The sequence below is a fragment of the Crocuta crocuta genome, unplaced genomic scaffold, assembly GCF_008692635.1.
Source record: "Crocuta crocuta isolate KB4526 unplaced genomic scaffold, BGI_CrCroc_1.0 scaffold234, whole genome shotgun sequence".
Lineage (NCBI taxonomy): Eukaryota > Metazoa > Chordata > Mammalia > Carnivora > Hyaenidae > Crocuta > Crocuta crocuta.
In genome coordinates, this window is record NW_027529647.1 from 936,878 (window position 1) to 960,325 (window position 23,448).

The 23,448-nt window shown below is 46.1% G+C and overlaps 1 protein-coding gene across 1 annotated transcript in view; it reads right to left on the bottom strand.

The window, feature by feature from the left end:
* The window catches only part of DNAJA3 (DnaJ heat shock protein family (Hsp40) member A3), a 43,422-nt gene extending 20,067 nt beyond the window's left edge, over positions 1-23,355 (bottom strand). The window contains exons 1-2 of the mRNA XM_077762758.1: positions 23,051-23,355; positions 4,162-4,327 (exon numbers count right to left, since the gene is read on the bottom strand). Of these exons, the coding sequence (XP_077618884.1) occupies positions 4,162-4,327; positions 23,051-23,355 (471 nt within the window). The remainder of the gene's footprint in view (positions 1-4,161; positions 4,328-23,050) is intronic.
* Positions 23,356-23,448: the final 93 nt, after the last annotated feature.

Consider the following 23,448-nt stretch of genomic DNA (forward strand, 5'->3'; position numbering starts at 1 on the left):
AGGAAACCATAAATCAAAATGGACACAAAATGATTACTAATACTGGACCCCAAATGACAGTCACAATCTCACCTCTCTTATAGCATTTGTTTGTTTTGAGATTTTGCAACTAACAGCAATTCCTTTTTTTTTTTTTACGTTTGTTTATTTTTTTGAGAGAGAGACAAGAACGAGCACAAGACAGGGAGAGGCAAAGAGAGGTAGACACAGAATCTGAAGCAGGCTCCAGGCTCCAAGCTGTCAGCACAGAACCTGACATGGGGCTTGAACTCGTGAAGTGTGAGATCATGACCTGAGCTGAAGTCAGATGCTTAACCAACTGAGCCACTCAGGGGCCCCATCAACCAACAGCAACTCTTAAAACAAGGCTTAAGACTTTAAAATAAACCATCTTTTGAAGCACCGGGGTGACTCAGTCAGTTAAGTGTCTGACCAACTCTTGGTTGTGGCTCAGGTCATGATCTCACGCTCTGTGAGATCAAGCCCCACGTCAGGCTCTGTGCTGGCAGCACAGAACATGCTTGGGATTCTCTCTCTTCTCTCTCTGTCCCTCCCCCTAGCCCCATTCACTCAGGCTCACTCTCTTTCAAAATAAATAAATAAATATTTTTAAAATGTCTTAAAAAAAGAAAAGAAACCATCTCTTCAAATCTGAGACATATACACATTTTTCAACAATAAATCTCTGCCAAAAAGAACTAATGCTTTAGAACATGGGCATCTTTGTGAAAGCAGTAGAAAACAGGGTGTCTGGTACACTACCAACTATGTAAAAGGAGAAGAAAATACCTGGACACGTGTCTGCCCTATAAGTTATTTTGGAAAAATGTGTAACAAGCTAGTAACATTGGTTGCAACAGGAGGGATATAAGTGAAGGGGAGGGAGACTTTCTACTGTAGATACTCTTTGGTATTTGCTTAATTCTGAACCAAGAGAACATACTGCCTATTCAAAACACAAATTTAAATATTAAAAAACAAAATAAAATCTCACTCGGCTGTCCGGAGCTGAGCCGCTCTAAAACTAAGTTTACCCTCTGGGTGCTCCGAGCAGTGCTGTGCTTTGTAGGTGGCTCACTGTTTGCTGCGGCTGCTCATGCCTTCCAAGTCTGGGTCTCTATGGGTCCCTCATATGAGGGAACAAGGTGCATGGAGTCCTACCGTGGACCAGAGAGGCCGTGTGGCTCAGACACCGCCAGTAGCTGGCTGCGGTTAGGGTGCAGGAAGTTAAGTGCACAACCTCCCGGTCAGAGCGCCCACACTGTCTGTAGCCCTGAGAGCCCGGACAGAATGTCACTGAGCACAATTTCCTCCTCTGTCAAACGACAATGATGGTACCTACTTCACAGGGTTGTAGCGGGGATGAGATGAGACACCACATTCTAAAATGAGCATAAGGCACGGAACATGGCGATATTCGACATCAGCCATTATTAGGACATAGAAGGGAGCAAAGGACGTAGTTGGGAGGTGGGGGCAGCTAAGAAGTCCTGACAGGAATTTCAAATTTTCAATGATGAGCCAAAAATCACTGATGGGTATCAGTATACCCCAAATCCAGGATGACTACCGGAAAATACGGCACTGAGGCAGGCAGACCCCGAGCTTGCACACGAGATGGCATGTCCGTGGCTTAGGTGAAACGAACAGCAGGAGACGTCACACATCAACAGTGCATTTGCGCCAAGACAAGATGAGACAGCGTCATGGCTCATAATGCCAAACAAGGATCCAAAGGAGTTCAAGTTCAGAAAAGTATGAGGAGACCTCACAGGGCTGTATGGGCGGGCCGACTCCCAAAGACCCATGCTGGAGATACAAGAACAACCACCACAACCTGAAATACTCAGATTTTACACAAACACGATCACATGAGATTAATGTGGCTTAAAAGAGAGTTGAGTACATTTTAACACAATTTTTAAACAGTTATCTCAATTTAAAAAGAAAAAAAAAGGAGGGGTGTCAGGACATTACCCACATCTGAAAAACGTGACGGGATTACTTTCTGTGACAGGGAACTCACTTCTACTCGAGGTGGAGTGTATCATGACCTATAGCCTTCACCGTTAGAGGGCTCTTCATTGTAATAGGCCTAATCACCTCTGCTTTTGGTTACATGGGTGACTTTAATCCTCTTCTACAAAACAGCCTAGCAAATAACTGAGGCTGGACATCATGGCCCCATAGAGTCCTTTCTTTACGCCGAGAGCCAGACAAACAGCTCTCAATCTTCCACAGGAGCAAAAGAAGCAATACAGGTCACCAAGCCTGCAAAGAAAGAACTGGTCATGTGCCACCCAACTCTGGTTTCCAGGAGGAATGAGGGTGCTGGCAGGTTGCCAGAAACATCCACCCACTCCCCAAAGGCAGGCAGACAGAAGGAAAGCAGCACCAGCCACCCAAAGCCAAAACAGCCATCCGTGGAAAAGGCAGAGTACAGCTCCACCAGTTCCTCTGAGCTCAGTCCTGCTTGCAGAGACGCTGGTCCTCACGGCAGCTTGGGGGGGGTGGGGGGCACGCCAAACGCAGTGCGCTAAGCCCCGGAGCGGGGTCTCGGGGAACAGCCAGTACATCATAGTGGCCCACAAGCTGGTCCCAAAAGCCACAGGAACAAACAACAGTACACTCATAAGATTAGCTCAGGGGCGCCTGGGTGGCTCAGTCGGTTAAGTGTCCAAGTTCGGCTCAGGTCATGATCGTGTGGTTTGTGGGTTCGAGCCCCGCATCGGGCTCAGAGCCTGGAGCCTGCTTCGGATTCTGTGTCTCCCCCTCTCTCTGACCTTCCCTTGCTCATACTGCCTCTCCCTCTCTCTCAGAAATAAATAAAACATTAAAAAAAAAAAAAAGATTAGCTTAAGGAAAAGAGAGGTCTTTGCACGTATGACACACAGTGACATTTGGGGCCTCGGGTGTAGGTCATAACCTCTCCAAGCCTCTGCCAGGAGGATGAAATGATGCAACACACACAAAGCTTTCATCAAGTTCTGACCCCAGAAATTGCTCTATGAAGACTACTTTAAAAACGTCCAGTCTTAAATTGCACAGCTTTACCTCATCTTTTTACTTCCACACCTAAAAACTTGAATGGTTCCCTACTGTCTCTTAAATTAAGTTTCTAGCTTACGTCAGCAACCTTACCTTCTAGTTCAAAGAGGAAAGACATGCTATTCACTGTTCCCAAGCCAGGGTCTCTGCTTCCTACCCCCGTACCTTTGCTCATTCCATTACGACATAAGTCTACACAAAACCTATACATGGAGTTCACAGCAGCACTACTCCTAATAGCCAAAAGAAAAAAAAAAAAAAGTGGAAACAATCCAAATGTCCATCAACTGATGAATGGATAAATAAAATGTAGCATATCCACGTGACAGAATATTACTCAACCACAGAAAGGAATGAAGAACCGATACATGCCACAGTGTTGACAAAGCTTCTTTCCAAAGTGAAAGAGGCCATCACAAAAGTTCACACATTATATGACTTCACGTGTATGAAATGTCCAGAACAGGCAAATCCATAGAAACAGAAAATAGGTTAGTAATTGCAAAGGCAGAGGGAAAGGAAACTGGGGAGTGAGTGCTGGTGGTATGGGTTTTTTTTAAGCTGTTGGAAATGTACTGATTGTGGGGATGGTTGTAAAACCTCTATGAATAAATTAAAAACCAGTGAACTGTACACTTCAAAAAAACCTAAGAGGAGGGATTAGCTATCTAAGCCACGGCTGTTAGGTCTGGTCTTGATCAGTACCAGTTCATAAATATTAGGTTCAGATAAAGGTCTTGGCCACCAAAATGAAAATAAACTTAAAAAAACCTCTAGAATCTTGTAGTGAATTTTTCATACAAGTAACAAGGCGCAGAATACTTTGAAATATGATAACAGCTTTGTAAAAAGATTTTTAAAAACCTTTGGTTCTGCCTCTCTTTTTTCTGAAGTGTTTTTTCTGAAGTCCAGCAAAGCCCATCACCTCATTCTACTCCATCAGCCACAGGTCACCTGCACGTACGGCCACACATGCGGCACTGGACATACGGGCACACCCCGTCAGCCACACGTCACCTGCACGTACGGGCACACATGCGGCACTGGTGAGCAGACCAGGCCAACAGCATCCCTTCTACAGTCTTGTCCCTAAAACCTGGTCCCCATACAGACCTGGTAATATGCTTTCTTGATCTCCTTCTGGCTGGCATTTCGGGGCACTCCTAGTATCTGGTAATAATCCTCTTTGGCCAAAGGGGAGCTCGTGTGGAAGGAGGCAGTACAAACAAAAGGGTAACTTTTTACTCCTAAAAAAGAAAAAAAAGGAAAGACAATCACTCTGGGAATGTGTTCAACAAAAGGAAGTTGTGAGTAAACACCCAGCCAGGTTATTTATACCTATGAAGGAACAGAGATCACAGCCTAGGGTCAGCTTTCTCCAAGCCCACTGGAGACCAAACTCACTACACTTCAGAGATGGCCAAGGCCACTGTATACAACGAATATAAAACAAAGTGTACTGGGCAGGGCTAATCCTGCTGTATCACGATACAGTGAGGCTGTACCCTAACGACTGCACTCCGGACAGGGGCTGTGCCTGGGGGATGACTAGAAAGGCACCTAACCCCACTGTCACACTACCTGAGCACCTGCCACGTATCTTCATATGCTGCTTCCCTTAATGCTTAACAATTCTCCAAGTTCTTTGCCTCCACCAGGCAACCTGGGGGACCTACTTCTGGGGTGGTTTTCAGAGTGTGGTCGCTGGGCCAGAAGCATCATTAGCTTGTTGGAAATGTCCATTTTCAGGCCCCACCCCTGACCCAAATCAGAAACTCTGGAGGTGGCATTCAGCAGGCTGTGTTCATAAGCCCTCCAGATGATGATTCTGCCACATGCTCAATTTGAGAACTAAAGAACTGAAGAAATGGTTCTTGGGGCGCTGGGTGGCTCAGTCAGTTGAGCGGCTGACTCTTTTGGCTCAGGTCATGATCCCAGGGTTGTGGGATCGAGCCCCACATCGGGCTCCGTGCTGAGAATAGAGTCTACTTGGGATTCTCTTTCTCTCTCTGCTCCTCTCCCCTACTTGCACTCTCTGGAAGGAAGGAAGGAGAAAGGGGAAAAAAATGGTTTTTAGTGTTTAAGGTCACAGGTCTAAGAGAATCTGATAAAAGTGCTGCCCCTGCCCTAAAAAAATACACCTATATAGACACACAGGGTTAAAAAGGCCCTATGCCTGAAACTGTTTACCCCAGAAGAGCTAACTGGGGTCAAAGCCCAAGGCAGGCAGCCACATACCCTGCCCCCCTCCAAGCCTCTGGCATCAGCACAAGGAGGAAGGGCCACTGGTGGACACATCCACTCCACTGCCCTCTGTGTGTGCAGCAGAGAACTAACTTGGATTAGTCTGTCACCAGGTGAAGCAGGGGGAGCTTCCCCACAACTTGAGCCCTGTCTATCCTCCAACCCATCTGGTGACAAATGAAGATACAGGGCTGGGAGTGAAAGGAAGCCAAGTAAGAGCATAAAGATCATGACAGCTCCAGATTTCTAAGTCAAACTTCAGCCTATAGAGGAGCTTCTGGACTCACCATTCATTCCTTCATTCATTCTCAAATACTCAATGAACATCTACTACCTGCCAGGCACTGGGTTCTGCACTGGGAATAGGTAGCAGACCATTCAGACACTGCCTTTCTGGAGCTTCCATTTATTCAAGATCTTGACACTGTAGCAGGCAATGAGATACAATGTGAAGAAAAGACCAAAGCCAGCACCCTCAAGGAGCTTACAGTCCAGCAGGGGAGTGTAGGAGACCGTGTACAAAGAGATATTAGCACACAAGGGCATGCAGAGTGAGAACACACATAGGGTCACCTAACCAGGATTTCTCAACCTCACACTTTCGATGATGGGATTAGATTCCTCATGGTGAAGGGCCTTTCCTATTGTTATGGGCTATGTCTCCCAATCCATATGTTGAGGTCCTAATCCCCAGTGCCTCAGAATGTGACTGTGCTTGGAGGTAGGATGCTCATTTTAAGTTTTCATTTATGTAAGTAATCTCTACACCCAACGTAGGGCTAGAACTCACAACCCTGAGATCAAGAGTCATGCTCTTGTGACTGAGCTAACCAGGTGCCCCTGGAGGTAGGATGCCTCACGACAACTCTGCCAAAACATTGATCTTGGACTGCTAGCTTCTAGAACTGTGAGGCTAAATGCAGTCCTCTCTTACAGCATCCCTAGCAAACTAAAATACTCATACGTCAAAGGATGCTCAGCAGCACCAACTACTTATAAGTAGCACACTCTACCACCCCTCTACCCCTGTCATAAGAGGGCAACTGAATGTCTCCAGACATTGCCAAATGTCCTTTGGAGGGCAAAATCATCCCCAGTTGAGAAGCACTGACAACTGACCTGAAAAAGTTCAGGAAAGGTCTTTTAAGGGAGCTGCTGTTAAGCTGTAGAAATTAGCTAGGTTAAGGAAAGGTTTGAATCTGCCCAGAATTACACCTGTAGTCCCACAGTTATTTGCAACAGATTCCCCTTTCATTTTCAAGGGTCTCATTTGGCTGCTAAATCATAGACCGCCTTTGGTTCACATGAAAGTTCATATGCATGTAGTAACTGCATGATGTAACTAGGTTTTATCCAAGTAGAGGGGTGGTTAGAGATAATGATGCCGATTAGTGAGGCCTAGGAATAAGTCAAAGGGCCTTCGAACAATCCTAAGGAGTCAAGGTTTTATCCTAAGGGCAATAGGGAGTCCCGGCAAGTGTTGAACTGGGAAGTGATCAACAGGAGAACTGGGAGACTACTTAAAATTAATCTGAGCACAAAACATAACCAGGAGTGTAGAGGAGATATCCAGGAAGGGGACAATATAACCAGACAGGAGGATGAGTAGGAATGAGTCAGAATGACTGAAATCAAAAGCAGCAAGTCGATCTGTACCTTCAGTAGTCCCATACTGTTTCCTGTCGCTGCACCCCAGACCTCCCAGAACACAAAGAGCAGACAGTGTGAGGGGCGCCTGGGTGGCTCAGTCGGTTAAGTGTCATGCTCAGGCCATGATCTCACAGCTTGTGGGTTCAAGCCCCGTATCGGGCTCTGTGCAGACAGCTCAGAGCCTAGAGCCTGCTTCAGATTCTGTGTCTCCCTCACTCTTTGCCCCTCCCCTGCTTGTGCTCTGTCTCTCTCTCAAAAATAATAAACAATAACAAAAAAATTTCTTTAATTTTTTAATGTTCATTTTGAGTGAGAGACAGACACAGTGTGAGTGGGGAAGGGCAGAGAGAGAAGGAGACACAGAATTTGAAGTAGGCTCCAGGCTCTTAGCTGTGGACACAGAGCCTGACACGGGTTTCGAACTCACAAACTGTGAGATGATGACCTGAGCCGAAGTTGGACACTTAACTGACTGAGCCACCCAGCCGTCTCACATTAATAAAAATTTTCTAAAAACAGAGCATACGGTGTGGAAGTAGTGGGGGTTAGGCAACCAAAGAGGTCTTTCTTTGGTCAGATTTGAGGAAAACAGAGCTAGCTGCCTGGTGCTCACTTTCCCTTCACTCACAGCATGAGGGGCTGCCCTGGTCCTGTGAGGCTCTCCTTGCCACCGCCCCTCCACCCCCGCCCAGCTCCTTCCAACCCAGGAGGAGGCTGGTCATGGCAAGCATGAACAGGGGAGGGACAGTGAGATAGGGAGACCCAGAATCTGAAGCTGTCAGCACAGAGCCTGACACAGGGCTCGAACTCACAGACCCAGGAGATCATGACCTGAAGTCAGACGCTCAACCGACTGAGCCATCCAGGCGCCCGTCTTGCCCTTTTTAGAACAACCCAGAATAAGATCATCCTCCAAGTCACTCCAAGAATGACCAACCAAGAGTCAAATAATTACATTTTTTCTGCCCTGAGAAAAAAGTTGTATTTACAGTGTTTTTATGTCATCTAATTGTATGAGGAGATCAAAGACCAATGTTTGTCTGGAGCTGAGTTTATGATTTTAGATGTAATAACAAGAGTGTATCTTGAAGGATATCACCTCTCTCACACGTTCATCATGTGACACAGAGCATGCCCATCCTGGGCTATGTGCTGACTCCAGTTCCTTAGTAATGGTCCCCCAAAGGCTCAGTACTTAGTGCTTGCCTGTCTCTCTAATATATACACAATCAACAAAAATGCTCCCCAAACTTGTACAAATGTACTATGAACAGAAATAGCTTAATAATTACCTAAGGAAGAAGTGAACAAAAAGATGCAGCCAAATTCTATTTAAAATAACCCTGACAGTAGAAGATGTTAGCAAAACTCAAAACTTAACTCTTTTGCTCATACCGAGAAATACAGCATGACATCGCTCCCAATAATCCCAAAGAAACCAGAGCAGACTACTGCTCTGCCCGTGAGAAAATATCAGTGGCAGGAACAGAATAAAAAAACGGCATCACTTGGTCAATACCTCATCCCATCTCTTTGTTCTCTGCTGTATCTCCAGTAACTAGAATAGTGGCCAGCATATGGCAGGCTCTCAATAAACACTGAGTCAATGAACAAATTTTCAGTTAATGAAATAGGAGTTCAAAGATATTAAGTAACTCACCCAGTCTCTCGCGCTCTCTCGTGCTCGCTCTCTCTCTCTCACACTCTCACACACACACACACACACACACACTGGTGGAGGTGAGTTTGCTCACTTCACAAAAGAATAATGATTACTGATGCTTTAATGACTGCCTTATTACACAAGCATTACGAAACTGGACTCCAATAGCAACTATCTCGTGTGGGTTATCTTGTCAGGGCCCGTTAATTAATTACCTTTATAAATGTATAGACAGTTTAAATACAACTTGCACAAAATTCTAGGGAACACAACCAATAGCACAACTCAGACACATGGTTGGTTATTCAATGTTTCCTCCTTCCTTCACTGCTATAACGGAAGTCATCCAACACATAGCAGAACCATCACAGCCAAGCACTTAAAGGCTTACTATGTATCACTTCTGTATCGCCTCCATCCATTAAGAAAGCTGGTTTTGAATCAGGGCTCTACCATCTTTTTGCTTTGTCACTTTCTACAAGTTGTTTAACATCTAGGCTTAAGCTTCTTTATCTATCACATAGATGTAATAACATCTATCACATGGAAATGACCCATGCCGAGTACACAGAAGGTGCTCGATAGATGTTAGTATTTTTATTACAATTGCCAACTTAAGGACTTATAAAAGCCTGCTAAGTGTCTTCTTCAATTAAAACCACGTGATTGAAAGAGCATAAGCTATTAAAGGATAACTCTACTCTTCCAGCTTTATGACCTTGGGCGGGTCAATTCTTCTGCTAGAACCTCAGTTTCCCGTTCTTTAAAATGGGGATGACGATTCCATTCTTGCAGGGTTGTTACCACCAAGTGAAATGAGGCACAAAGTGCCTAGCACCGTAACAGGTGCTCACCGAATGAGTTACCTCCTCCCTTCCGGCTATAAGGTGAAGGGAGGAGACGGGATCGGAATTGGGTAAAGGAGCNACACCGTAACAGGTGCTCACCGAATGACAGTTACCTCCTCCCTTCCGGCTATAAGGTGAAGGGAGGAGACGGGATCGGAATTGGGTAAAGGAGCAAGCCTGGAAAGAGGCTTCTAGAAACGCTGACAGAGAAGAGAAGGTNAGCGTGTGGAGCACCGTGCCGCCATCTTGGGCCAGGGACACTGCGCCTGCGCCACCCGGCTCAAGGAGGCCTCGCGAGGACAGCAGGCCGGCACCGCGATGGCGCTTCCGGAGGCGGGGCCCGTGCGCGCGCCAGCACTAGCTCAGGCGTTGCGCATGCGCAGCAGCACCCAATGCGCCTTTCTGGTTGCCAACGCCGAAATGAGGTTTTCTCTGCGGAATGCAACTAGGTATACCTGCCCTGAAGAACCTCATCATTCTGTGCTAGATGGCCAATATTGTACCTTATCTCTGTAGAGATATGGTTGAGTGTAGCTAGGTGCAACTGGACTCTGTCCTAGGGAAGGGCCGGACTACATATCCCGGCGTGCAATGCTGCCGTCAGTCGCGCAGATCCCAGGATGCAGTGCGCTGCCTCGTCCCCCAGACCCGACACTTAAGTCTTGCGTCAGTGTTGCTCGCCTTATGTCAGCGTGAGCGCTTGGGGGCGTCTGCCCTACTTCCAAAGCCTGGCCTCAAGTTCACTTTCTCTGTAGCTGATTCCCTTTGGAGCTGACTTTTATCACTCGGTACTGTCCTGAGCGTGTTAGGCTCCTGCAAACCTGTGACGAACTTGCCAGTCGCCGAGAGAGAGCCGAACCCCGGACAAATGAATTTAATAGATGTGGTGAGCACCTACTATGTGTCACGCACGTTCTAGAGTATTGGGGATACGATGAATGACATACCATCCCTGCTCCGGGGGAGCAAACTATGGATCGACCGAGACCGGCTCCTTAGTAACTGACATAACGTGTCATAGATATAAACCGTGTTAGAGGCACGGAAGTTAGGGGTTTCTGGAACATGGCGGGGTGTCAGGGAAGGCATCTCAGAGGTAACATCCCAGTTGGACTTTGATGAAAAATGCGTCAGATAGGGTTGGAAGGAAGAAGTATTCCAAGCAGCAGACACTTCAAAAGCAGATGTCTCAGAGGTGTGAAAGTGATCGCCCTATTTGTTTAAGCCTTAAATTCAAGATGTAGAACTGGAGATGAGGCTGGAATCTGGCCCAATAAGCTTTGCTAAGGAGTTTCAGTTTACACACCCCCGACCACCACCCCCAGACAATAGGAAGGGAACCTGAGGATTCACTGATGGATTTATTTATTTATTTATTTATTTATTTTTATGTTTTATTTATTTCTAGGAGAGAGAGAGAGAGAGAGACAGTGTGAGCAGGGGAGGGTCAGAGAGAGAGGGAGTGACAGACTGAAACAGGCTCCAGGCTCTGAGCTGGCAGTCAGCACAGAGCCCGACGCGGGGCTCGAACCCACGAACCGCGAGATCATGACCTAAGCGAAAGTCGGACGCTTAACCGACTAAGCCACCCAGGCGCCCCTCACTGATGGATTTAAGATGAAGCGCTCTTTGCCACTTCTGCCCATTATACTCAAAATTTTGTGGATGTGAATGTTAATCTGCGTAGATAGCCATAGCTTTCATTGATGAAATTCTCCACAGGCCTTGAGATTCAAAGAAGGTTTAAAAACCCCTAGTGTAGGGGCGCCTGGGTGGCTCAGTCGGTTAAACGTCCGATGTTGGCTCAGGTTATAATCTTGCGTTTCGTGGGTTCGAGCCCCGCATCGGGCTCTGTGCTAACAGCTAGCTCAGAGCCTGGTGCCTGTTTCAGGTTCTGTGTCTCCCTCTCTCTCTGACTCTCCCCTGTTCACGCTGTGTGTGTGTGTGTGTGTGTGTGTGTATGTATGTCTCTCTCTCAGAAATAAAACATTAAAAAATGTTTTTTTAATAAATAAAAACTAGTGTAGTGAAAAGGTTACAAGGCTATTGTAAAGTTCAAGGAGAAGTTGAGAGTTTGGGCTACGGAACCTAGCAGTGAGGCCTTCTTAGAGAAGGCAAAGTTTGTCATGAAGTGAGAAGTGGAGAAAAGAGTTTATTTAATATATTCAACCGATACTGGGGCGCCTGGGTGGCTCAGTCAGTTGAGCGTCAGACTTTGGCTCAGGTCATGATCCCCCAGTCGGTTGGTTGGGCCCATGCAGGCTCTGTGCTGACAGCTTGGAGCCTGGAACCTGCTTCATATTGTGTCTCCCTCTCTCTCTCTGCCCCTCCCCCATCACAATCTGTCTTTCAAAACTGAATAAACGTTAAAAAATATTAAAATATATATATATATTCAACCAATACTTAAATGTCTTCAGTGTAGTGGTTAAAAATATGAGCCTTGGGGGTGCCTGGCATGCTGCTCTTGATCTCTGCATGGTGAGTTCAAGCCACACATTGGGTGTAGAATTTGCTTAAAATAAACTTAAAAAAATAGAGAGGCACCTGGGTGGTGCAGTCAGTTAAACATCTGACTCTTGGTCTCATCTCAGGTCATGATCTCACATTGTGTGAGTTCAAGGCCCGCATTGGGCTCTGCGCTGATGGTACAAAGTCTTCTTGGGATTCTGTCTCCTCTTTGCCCCCCCCCCCACTTGTGTGTGCCTACTTGCTCCCGTGCTCTCTTCTTTCTCTCAAAATAAATAACTTAAATTAAAAAAAAAAAAAAAAAAAAAAAACAAGTGTGGACCCTGGAGTCAGACTGCCAGAAACTGAATCCCAGCCCTGCCATTTACCAGCTGTGTATCCTTGGACAACTGACTTTACCTCTCTGTGTCTCACTTGCCTTTCTGTAAATCAGGGACATATTGGTAACTACTTCAAAGGACCATCTGAGGAATGAGTTAGATAATCCATGTGAAGGCTTCATACAGTATTTGGCATATTAAGTAAGTACTTAATATGTGTTAGCTCTATGTACTAGGCCCTGTGGTAAGCACTGAGAATACCAAGCGTGATGATTCAGGCACATTTGCTTGCCACCAGGGAGCCCAAAACCTAGGGGGAAAGAGTGGGGGAGGGTGCTGGTTGAGAAGTACAACTTTCAGGAATAAATGCTGACAAGAGGCAAAGAGACTTTCATTTACCACCTCGGAGTGAGTTAGGAACTAGAGAAGAGCTCACTAATATGAAAACTTGGTCAGCTTTGTAACTTCCTCATATTTTTGGTATTTTGGTTTTCCCCCCATCTATTTCCCCATAGTGATTAACAGTGAAAATCCACACTAAAAGGGGGTGTGCATTCTTATCTTAGGGGATCACAGGAAGGCTAATTGCTGGGGAGCCCACACTCCCTCTCAGGAAGCAGAGACCCCCCAAGGAAATGGAATGGGTGCTGGTGGCTACTGAAGGAAAGGAAAACGGGTTTTGGGGAGGCCACCATAAGGAGTCCCTGATGAGAGCAGCCTAGGTCTGTATGAGGTCCCTTTCACTGCTACTCACTATAGAGAAGCAGGAGATGATACACTTAGTAAACATAGGTAAGTTACAAAGCTCTGGAAGTCTTCACAACAGAGATCCTTAGTCCATGGTACCTGGTTCACCTTGATTTGATAGTTGGGGACCCATGAATAAGCGTCCTTATGTTCCCCCACCGCTAAGCTGAAAAACCCAGGGAAGGAGCTGGTTTGGGGAGAAGGATGACGAGTCACTATTGTTTGGATTTGTCATGCTTGAGACGTTTTTAGGACCAGTTTCAGGTACTTGGTGGCTATGGAGGGATCTGAAAACTTCAGCTGTATTAAGAACATTCTCTTTCCAGTTCACAAAGAACTTTGTCATATTTTCTATTTTGATCACAATCCTATGAGGGAAGGCAAAGACTATTCCCATGTTTAGAAATGGACTCCTCCTCCCCCCCCAAACACCCTTGAGCACACCCCCCAACAAAAACACCCACACACAAAAAACCAAACTCTAGAAGATGAGAAACTCATCCAAGGCCACAGAGCCAGTGCGTAGGTGAACCTAGATCTACATCCAGACTCCCTAACAAAACCCAGAGCTCTTCCCTTTAAACCATGCACCTTCATATCATTGTGATCAATAACTCTGATTGAAAAGCCCTTAATTTACAATGTACTGTCTCATGCTGAATTTCCTCTGCTGCTCACAACAAAAGGAGGGCAGGACAAGTATTTATTACCACCCCACCTACAGACTGTTTCACTGCTTTCCAAGGACTTCAGCTGTTAAAGGACACAAAATGACCCATCCTAGGCCTGTTGCCAAAAACTAGAATGAGCACACAGGCCTCACCTCCCCACAGCCCCCAGGCAGAATGTGTCATGTGTCCATCACCCCACACAACCCCCTTCTCCAGTCTAAAGCCAAAAGCGTAGCTTTGAGGAGAAACAAATGCTACTTGCAAAAGGCACACAAGGCTCACAAGCAACTCCCCCTCTGCGCGTGTTGCCTCCCTGTCCCCCTGGGCTCTGCCTCTCTCCTGAGGCAGTGAGAGCAGTGAGAACTAGTAGGGAGCTTTAAGTATGGTCTCGTTGCTGATTTCCTGCAGACTCTGACCATCCGAGCCACAACAGGATGGCTACCCGATGAGATGGCTGCTCTCCTCCCCAAGTGAGTGAGTTCTTTCCAGGGAAGACAGAAGGGCCTGAGCCAGTTTCTTCAGAGGCAGTAAGAGGCAGCCATTTGTCTACTTGTAGCATTTCCTTTCCTCCCCCAAGAGGCTACAGGACAATTCCAACGGAGTGTGGAATGTGTAACCCAGATGTGTAACTGCATGAATGGCACCTGTGTGGGTGCACTTCCCTACAGAACAACAAACTAATTGAGGCACAGTGTCACAATGGGATGGGGTATGGGGTGTCTTCACCTTGGTCACCTGAGTGTTCCCCAGTGGGACCTCCATGCTGTTGATTTCCTAAATGACCCTTTATTATTTTTTTAATGTTTATTTATTTTTGAGGGAGAGAGAGTAACAGAATGAGAGTGGGGAAAGCGCAGAGAGGGAGACACAGAATCTGAAGCGGGCTCAGGCTCCGAGCTATCAGCACAGAGCCCAACACGGGGTGGAACTCCCAAACAGCAAGATCGTGGCCTGAGCCTAAGTTGGATGCTCAACCAACTAAGCCACCCAGGAGCCCTTAAATGACCCTTTATTTATTTTTATATACAATTTTTTTGTTTATTATTGAGACAGAGAGAAATAAAGCATGAGTGGGGGGAGGGGCAGAGAGAGAGGGAGATACAGAATCTGAAGCAGGCTCCAGGCTCTGAGCTGTCAGCACACAGCCCAATGTGGGGCTTGAACCCATGAACCATGAGTACATGACCTGAGCTGAAGTCGAATGCTTAACTGACTGAGCGACCCAGATGGCCCTTAAACCACCCTTTAAAAATAAACTACAAGTGTCTCTGGCTCACAGCTAAATATTATTCTGCCCAAACGAGGCTTAAACTTACCCTTTTAATGTTTATTTTTGAGATAGAGAGAGAGTGCTAGCAGGAGGGGGCAGAGAGAGACAAAGACACACGCACATAATCTGAAGCAGGCTCCAGACTCTGAGCTGTCAGCAAAGAGCCCAACTCAGGGCTTGAACTCACAAGCCACAAGCCACAAGATCATGACATAAGCCGAAGTTGGCCACTTAACCAACTGAGCCACCCAGGCGCCCTGAAAAGGACCCTTTTAAAGGAAACAAACAAAGATCACAGACATGGAGAATAAAGTTACAGATCCTCTGGCAATCAGTGGACCCCAATGTGAAAAACATCACCTTACAAATGACATCCTTTTCTATGAAAATACCTTTTAGTTGTAAATTATCACCACAAAAGTCAAATTTTGTGTCTGTTAAAATATTTCACACATCACTGTAAAAAATCAGATCACTAGGTGTAGTACTTCAGAGTCCCAAGAACACGTGGGTGCACCTCCATTTGAGAAACAAAAAATAATGCGGCTGCACAGTCATGCTGGGATGGGATATGGAGTGTTTTGCCCAATTTTTGAAATGTATTCTGTTGCATAATTGTTTTCTGTACTGAGAACTGCAAGTGCCTTTCTGAGCCAGCTCCTGAAATGAACAAGGCAGGGCTTAAGGGATGAACAAAAGTTTCCGGAAAAAAAAAAAAAGTTTACAATGTGCATTTTTAAAAATTTTTTTTATACAGTTTATTTATTTTTGAGGCAGAGAGAGAGCAGAGTGGGGGAGGGGCAGAGAGAGAGGGAGACAGAATCGGAAACAGGCTCCAGGCTCTGAGCTGTCAGCACAGAGCCAGATGCAGCTCTCGAACCCACGAACTGTGAGATCTGACCTGAGCAGAAGTCGGATGCTCAACCGACTGAGCCACCCAGGCGCCCTGCACTTTTTTTTTTTTTAACTGGAACACCTGGGTGGCTCAGTCGTTTGAGCTTCCAACTCAGGTCATGACCTCTCAGGTCCATGAGTTTGAGTCCCACTCTGGGCTCTGTGCTGACAGCTCAGGGCCCCAGCTCAGAGCCTGGGGCCTGCTTCTGATTCTATGTCTCCCGCTCTCTGCCCCTCCCCCATTCGGGCTCTCTATCCCTCTCTATCAATAAATAAATAAAAACTTTTTTTTTTTTTGCGGGGAGGGGGAGGAGGGTGCCTGGGTGACTCAGTCAGTTAAGCGTCTGACTTCAGCTCAGGTCATGATCTCACAATTCGTGAGTTTGAGCCCTCCATCGGGCTCTGTATTAATAGCTTAGAGCCTAGAGCCTGCTTCAGATCCTGTGTCTCCCTCTTTCTCTGCTCCTCCCCTGCTCATGATCTCTCTCTTTTTCTCTCTCTCTCTCTCAAAAATAAACACTTAATTTTTTTCTTTTTTTCTAAAGTTTTATTTCTTTCAATAATCTCCAAATCCCAGGTGGAGCTCGAACTCACGACCCCGAGATCAAATGTCACACACTCTTCCAACTGAACTGGTCAAGCACCCCCGACATGCATCTTAATAAACAGTCATTTCAGGGGCAGATAAACTAGATCTAAGAATTTGTTGTTGGCCCTGAATCTGGCCTCATCCATCCTCTTGCAAAAATTCTGATTTATGGAAACCACTAACCGCACAGTAGATTAAGGGAGAATTAAGATAGAAACTTCTTTTCTTTGGCGTCACAGTTTAAAGTAAGAATGCAGCCTGACGCTCTTCTAACCTTTTTGTTCCTTTTTCTTTTTTCCTTTTTTCTTCCCTACTTTTCGATGTTGCCCTTTTCTCTCTGCGAATATCCTTTCGGGTACATAAAGTGTTTTGTTTTCTAGAAGGAGGACTTCACTACAATAGACTCCTAAATTCTTGTTTGCTAGGGGCGCCTGGGTGGTTCAGTCAGTTAAGTGTTCAACTTCAGCTCAGGTCATGATCTCACGGTTCGTGGATTCGAGCCCCGCGTCGGGCTCTGTGCTGACAGCTCAGAGCCTGGAGCCTGTTTCAGATTCTGTGTCTCCCTCTCTCTCTGACCCTCCCCTGTTCATGCTCTCTCTCTCAGAAATAAATTTTAAAAATTAAAACAATAAATTTAAAACAATTCTTGTTTGCTAGTAATTATTCTTGGAAGCAGGACCTGTGAAATCTAAATCATCTTGCCTGGCCCCAAGTTAACCAGACATCCTTGTTTGGCTGGAATTTGATCCACCATTTGATAAACTGTCTTTGAGGGTAGAGAGAGGTGCCTTCCAGTGTCCGTGTAGACAAATGGCGGAGTATAAAGAAACAAAGCCGGTAATTCATAGGCTTACAGGACTGTTAGGAATCCTGGAGGCTGTCGGTTCAACCTTGCCGTTCACAATTTATTCTGCTTAAGTTTGCAGCCGCCTTAGAGCTCTGAGCTCTCGACTAGAATCACTCCACTTAGAATGGATCTGGGAGAGGTTAAGTGTCCGACTTTGGCTCAGGTCATGAACTTGCAGTTCCTGAGCTCGGGCCCCGAGTCGGGCTCTGTGCTGACAGCCTGCAGCCTGCTTCGGATTCTGTGTCTCCCTCATACTTTGCCCTTCCCCCACTTGTGCTCTGTTTCTCACTCTCTCCCTCTAAAATAAATCAGTGTTAGAATGGATCTGGGAATTCATGGGACGCCACTCTCTGGGCCTTGATGTTCTTCTGTCTCCTCTGCCTATGGGAATGGGGAGGCTGACTTTTTTTTTACTCTGTTTCCCCTCATTTATAGAAATACAGTCACATGGCTCAACACAGCTAGGGTCATGGTTTATGTCTCACCTGGGAGAGAGAGGGTCAGGGGTCACAAGCATAGGTGCCAGGGCCAGGCAGGTAAAGGCTAAAAGGTAGCGTAGTGGCATAGAAGCGGACAGGGATCGGGGGGACTGTGGTGAATGGGAAAATAGGCATTAATGGTGGCAGGTGGCATTCAGTGAAGCCCCCTGTTAGCCATGTGAGGATGTGGACCTAGCATTGCCAAATCTTTCCATTTTTCCAGAGAGGCTGGAATCCAAACTTTAAGGAAATTTCCCAATTTTTAAAACATCACATGAACCAACTGAAACTATCTGTGAAGCAGATTTGGCTCGTGGCACATCCATGTGTCACCTCTGGGGGTTTCTCACTTTTCTGACCTGACCCATTTGACCCTTCAGACATAATGATAAATTAAAACAGGAAAGGCAAACAAACTCCAGGATAACAGTGAGGTGATATCAAGCAAGCGTGGGAGGTTTATGTGAACCTTTGCAGTAGATGTAGAATTGATTTATATTACAAAAATTTATTGGGGGAAATGCACAGAACATAAAATTTACTATCTAACCATTTTTTAACAGTTTACTTATTTTTTAAGTTTATTTATTTTTTGAGAGCAAGAGAAAGAACATGTGCCTGTGTGAGAGGGTGAGCGGGGGATGGGGAGAGAGAGAAGATCCCAAGCAGGCTCCGCACTGTCAGCACAGAGCCCAACACAGAGCTGGATCTCACAAACGGTGAGATCATGACTTGAGCCAAAATCACGAGTCAGATGCCCAACTGACAAAGCCACAGGTGCCCCATATCTTAACCATTTTTTTATTTCAACCATTAAAAAAAAATTTTTTTTTACTGTTTTTTATTTATTTCTGAGAGAGAGAGAGAGAGAGAGAGACAGCATGAGCAGGGGAGAGTCAGAGAGAGAGGGAGACACAGAATCCAAAGCAAGCTCCAGGCTCTGAGCTAGCTGTCAGCACAGAGCCCGATGCCGGGCTCTAACCCAGGAACCGCGAGATCATGACCCAAGCTGAAGTCAGATGCTTAATTGACTGAGCCACCAAGGCACACCCCACCTTTTTAAAAATTTCAACCATTTTTAAGTTACAGCTCAATAGTATAAATAGATTGATAATGTTTGCAGCCATCACCCACCTCCATTGAAATTCTACTCATCAACGACAAACTCCCCGTTCCCTTCTCCCCCTGGGCCCCTGGCAACCTCCATTCTTTCTGTCTCTATGACTTTGCCTAGTCTAACTACTTCATACAAGTGGAATCATACACTATTTACTAATAACTGGCTTATTTCACTTAGCATAATGTCCTTAAGATTCATTCATGTTACAGCATGTGTCAGAATTTCCTTCATTTTAAAAGCTGAATAAAATTCCATTGTATGTATATACCACATTTTGCTTAGCATTCATCTATCAACATACACTTGGATTGCTTCCATGTTTTAGCTTTTGTGAATAACGCTGCTATGAATGTAGTTGTACAAATTGTGTTTTTCTGACCCTGCTTTCAATTATTTTGGGTATATACCCAGAAGTGGAATTGTTGGATTATATGATAATTCTATTTTTATTTATTTGAGGAACCACCATACTATTTTCCACAGCAGCAACACCGTTTTATATTCCCATCAACAGGGCACAAATGTTCTGATTACTCTACATCCTTGCAAACCCTTGTTATTTTCTAGGGTTGTTTTTTGGTAGTAGCATCATCCTATTGGGTGTGAAGTGGTATCTCATAGTAGTTTTGAGCCATTTATTTATTTTAGAGAGAGAGAGAGAGAGTGGGAGAGAGGGGGAGAGGGACAGAGAGAGAGAATGCCAAGCAGGCTCCACACTGACCGCAGGATCATGCGTTGAGCCAAAAGCAAGAACCAGACACTCAAGTGGCTGAGCCACCCAGGAGCCCCCATAAAGGTGTTTTTGTTTTTTGTTCTTTTTTTTTTTTTAGCTATTTATTTTTCAGAGAGAGAGAGAGAGAGTGCACAAGCAGGGTAGAGAGAGGGGGATAGAGAATCTGCAGTGGGCTCTGCACTGACAGCAGACGAGGACCTGAGCCAAAATTAGATGTTCAACCGACTAAGCCACCCTGACATCCCACCCCAATAATAGTTTTAATTTGCATTTCCCTAATCGTTAGTGATGTTGAGCATCTTTTCATGCCCTTAATGGCCATTGGTATGTCTTCTTTGGACCAATGTCTATCCAAGTCCTTTGCCAATTTTTTGTTTGTTTCTTATGTTTTTGTTTTGTTTTGTTTTGTCAATTTTTAAATTAAGTGGTTTGTTTCTTTGTTGTTGTTAGGAATTCTCTGTTAAATTCTGGATATGAATCTCTTATCACTCACATATATGATCTGCAAATATTTTCTCCCATTCTGTGGACTTTTTACTCTGTTGATGGTGTCTTTTGATAAACAGGTTTTTTAAAAGATTTTTTTTATTTTTTAAATGTTTTATTTATTTCTGAGAGAGAGAGAGAGAGAGAGAGACAGCATGAGCAGGGGAGGGTCAGAGAATGAGGGAGACACAGAATCTGAAACAAGCTCCAGGCTCTGAGCTAGTCGTCAGCACAGAGCCCGATGCAGGGCTTGAACCCACGAACGGTGAGATCATGACCTAAAGTGAAGTCGGACATGTAACCGGCTGAGCCACCCAGGCACCCCTAAAAAGATTTTTTTTTAAGTTTATTTATTTTGAGAGAGAGACAGAAAGTGAACAGGGGAGGGGCAGAGAGAGAGAGAGAGCTAGAGAATCCCAAGCAGGCTCTGCACTGTCAGTGTAGAGCCAAAAGAATGAACCATAAGATCATGACCTGAGCCGAAACCAAGAGTTAGATGCTCTAAAAGTTTAAGTCACATGCTGTACCAACAGAGCCACCCAGGCATCCTGATAAACAGTTTTAAATTTTCCATGTTTTATTTTTTTTGGTTTTGCCTGGATCTTTTGGTGTCATATCCAAAAAAGAAAAAAGTCAAATCCAGTGTTGTGAAGCTTTTTCCTTGTGTTCTCCTCTAAGATTTGTATCGTTTTAGGTCTATAGTTGATTTACATTTGAACTACAATGCATAATGTCTGAATGTCCCCTCCTGGGAGGTTGTAAGTGAAATACTGTTGATCCAAAAAGAGATTACTGCATACCACAGACTTAAACAATCTATATTAGCAGATGATATTAAGCTGTTAATAACTGTAATTTAAAAGCAATATCTGGTATGGAGGAACCTCAAAAAATGTAAGTACTATATGATTCAATAACTTCACTTCTGGGTATATATCCAAATGAATTGAAAGCCTGGCTTTATTTTTATTTTTTTAATTTGAATGTTTATTTATTTCAGAGAGAGACAGACAGAGCGTGAACAGTGGAGGGGCAGAGAGAGAGGGAGGCACAGCATCTGGAGCAGGTTCCAAGCTCTGAGCTGTCGGCACAGAGACTGATGCAGGGCTTGAACTCACAGACTGTGAGATCATGAGCAGAGCTAAAGTCAGATGCTTAACCAACTGATCCATGCAGGCGCCCCAAAAGCAGGGCTTTAAAGAGATATTTGCACATCCATGTTCAGAGCAGCATTATTCACTACAGCCAAGAGGAGGGAGGACCCAGATGGCTGTTGCTGGATAAACAAAATGTGGCATATTAATGATATATATTATGTGGTACATACAGCAGTATAATAATCAGACTTGAAAGAAATCCTAAAAAATAAAAATGATTTATTTTTTTTTAAATTTATTTCTAGGAGAGAGAGAGACAGACAGCGTGAGCAGGGGAGGGTCAGAGAGAGAGGGAGTCACAGACTGAAACAGGCTCCAGGCTCTGAGCTGGCAGTCAGCACAGAGCCCGACGCGGGGCTCGAACCCACGAACCGCGAGATCATGACCTAAGCGAAAGTCGGACGCTTAACCGACTAAACCACCCAGGCGCCCCCAAAATAATAATGATTTAAAAAGGTGGGAGGGGAGGTGCCTGGCTGGCTCTGTCGGTAGAGCATGAGACTCTTCCTTTTTGTCTTTAAGTTTATATTCTCTTTTTACTTGTTTATTTATCTTGAGAGACAGAGCATGTGTCTGCACATGCATGCATGAGCGAGGTAAGGGCAGAGGGAGAGGAGAGACAGAGCTCTTCAATTTAAGTGCAGAGCCCAATGTGGAGCCCCATCTCATGAACCTTGAGATCATGACCAGAGCTGAAATCGAGAGTCATTTAAGAGATACTTAACCTACCGAACCACCCAGGGGCCCAGAGCATGTGACTCTTGATCTCAGGGTTGTGAGTTCAAGCCCCACATTAGTTGAAGAGATTACTTAAAAAAGAAAGAAGCAAAATTGGCAGTAATTGAACACCACAACTATCGCAAGACTGCTCTGCTAGTGCCTTTTCCAAAGCTGCTGGAATTCCAGAGTCTGAGGAGTAGGAGGCCCAGGAAAGCTGTACTTCGGTGGCAGCAGGACTGCTTAGAATTCCAAATCCCAGGCCTCAGTCAACTGCACTGGTATCCTATTTTTAGTATGTGGAGATCAAAGTCGACACTCTTAACTCCCTTGGTAGGATACAGGGAAGTAGCTTTTTAGTCCTCACAGTTTACCTGTGAACACTGAAAAAGAACTTGCATTTGTGGGGTCCATTGGTGCCCTCCACCAGTCTCAGCCTTCAGAATCACCCTGTAGGCGGGTACCTCCCGTCAGGCCGCTCTCTAACATAGGCTTGGGAAAGGTAATTTTCATGGCAATCTTTCACATTCTTCAGATCAAAGTCCCTTTTCTGGACACGCCTGAGCAGGTGTCCTGTCTGTTCTCAAGCAGAAAGCGTGTTCTGGAATCATGGATTAAAATTTCAAAGCACAGACAAATGCTTGTGGAATGAATGGCCCCAGGTAGAATGAAGCTTGTTCTCTTTTCTTCCTGAGTGGTCCGGGGACTTAGCAAGTCGCTGGCGGGGTACATGTGCTAGTAAAGGGATTCCCCGTTTCCCTCACCTTTCTCCTTTTCGGTTTATTTATAAATCATACATTGATTTCCTTGCAGGGGTCAGTCCTGCCCCATCGCGCCCCGCAGCCAAGACGTGTCCTACTGCGGGGACGCTGAAGGCCCCAGCCCTGCCTTCAAGCCCACCAGGCCTAGAGAGGGCCCCAAGGCAGGGATACGCATCAGACCAGGGTTCCCGTTCCTCCCCCAACTGCCACTCGCTAGCTGTGTGACTCCGGCCAGCGCCTGCTGCGTCCTGAGCACGGTCCCAGTCTCCGAAACGGAGCTGGTCCACGTCTGCCCCCTCTCCGCCCGGGCCGCGCCCCGCATACCCGGTAGACTCACTGGACAAATGCCTGACGAAACATGAACGCTGCCCCGCGCCTGGGCGCACTCGCCACAGGGTTGGGGGCGACCCGCACGCCGCACGTGACCTCCCCGCCCGCGCTGCCAGCCCGCCGGCATCGGGGCGTGGCCTCGCCGGAAAGCTCCGCGGCGATTGGTCGGGAGGCGGGGTCCGGCGGGCCGGAGCGGGCTGCGATTGGTCGGGGGCGTGCCGAGGCGTGGCCGCAAGTGGGGCTGGCCGCGGGCGGGGCGGGAGGCGGCGGGAGGCGCGGNCCCGTCCGCCCCGGGGCGCCCCCTTCAGGCATGGGCCCGGCGTCCGGGTCGTTCTGTCGCAACCGGAGGGCAGAGTCCGGCGCTGCCTAGCCCGGTCTCTCTCTGTCCTCTCGAGAGGCCCGCGG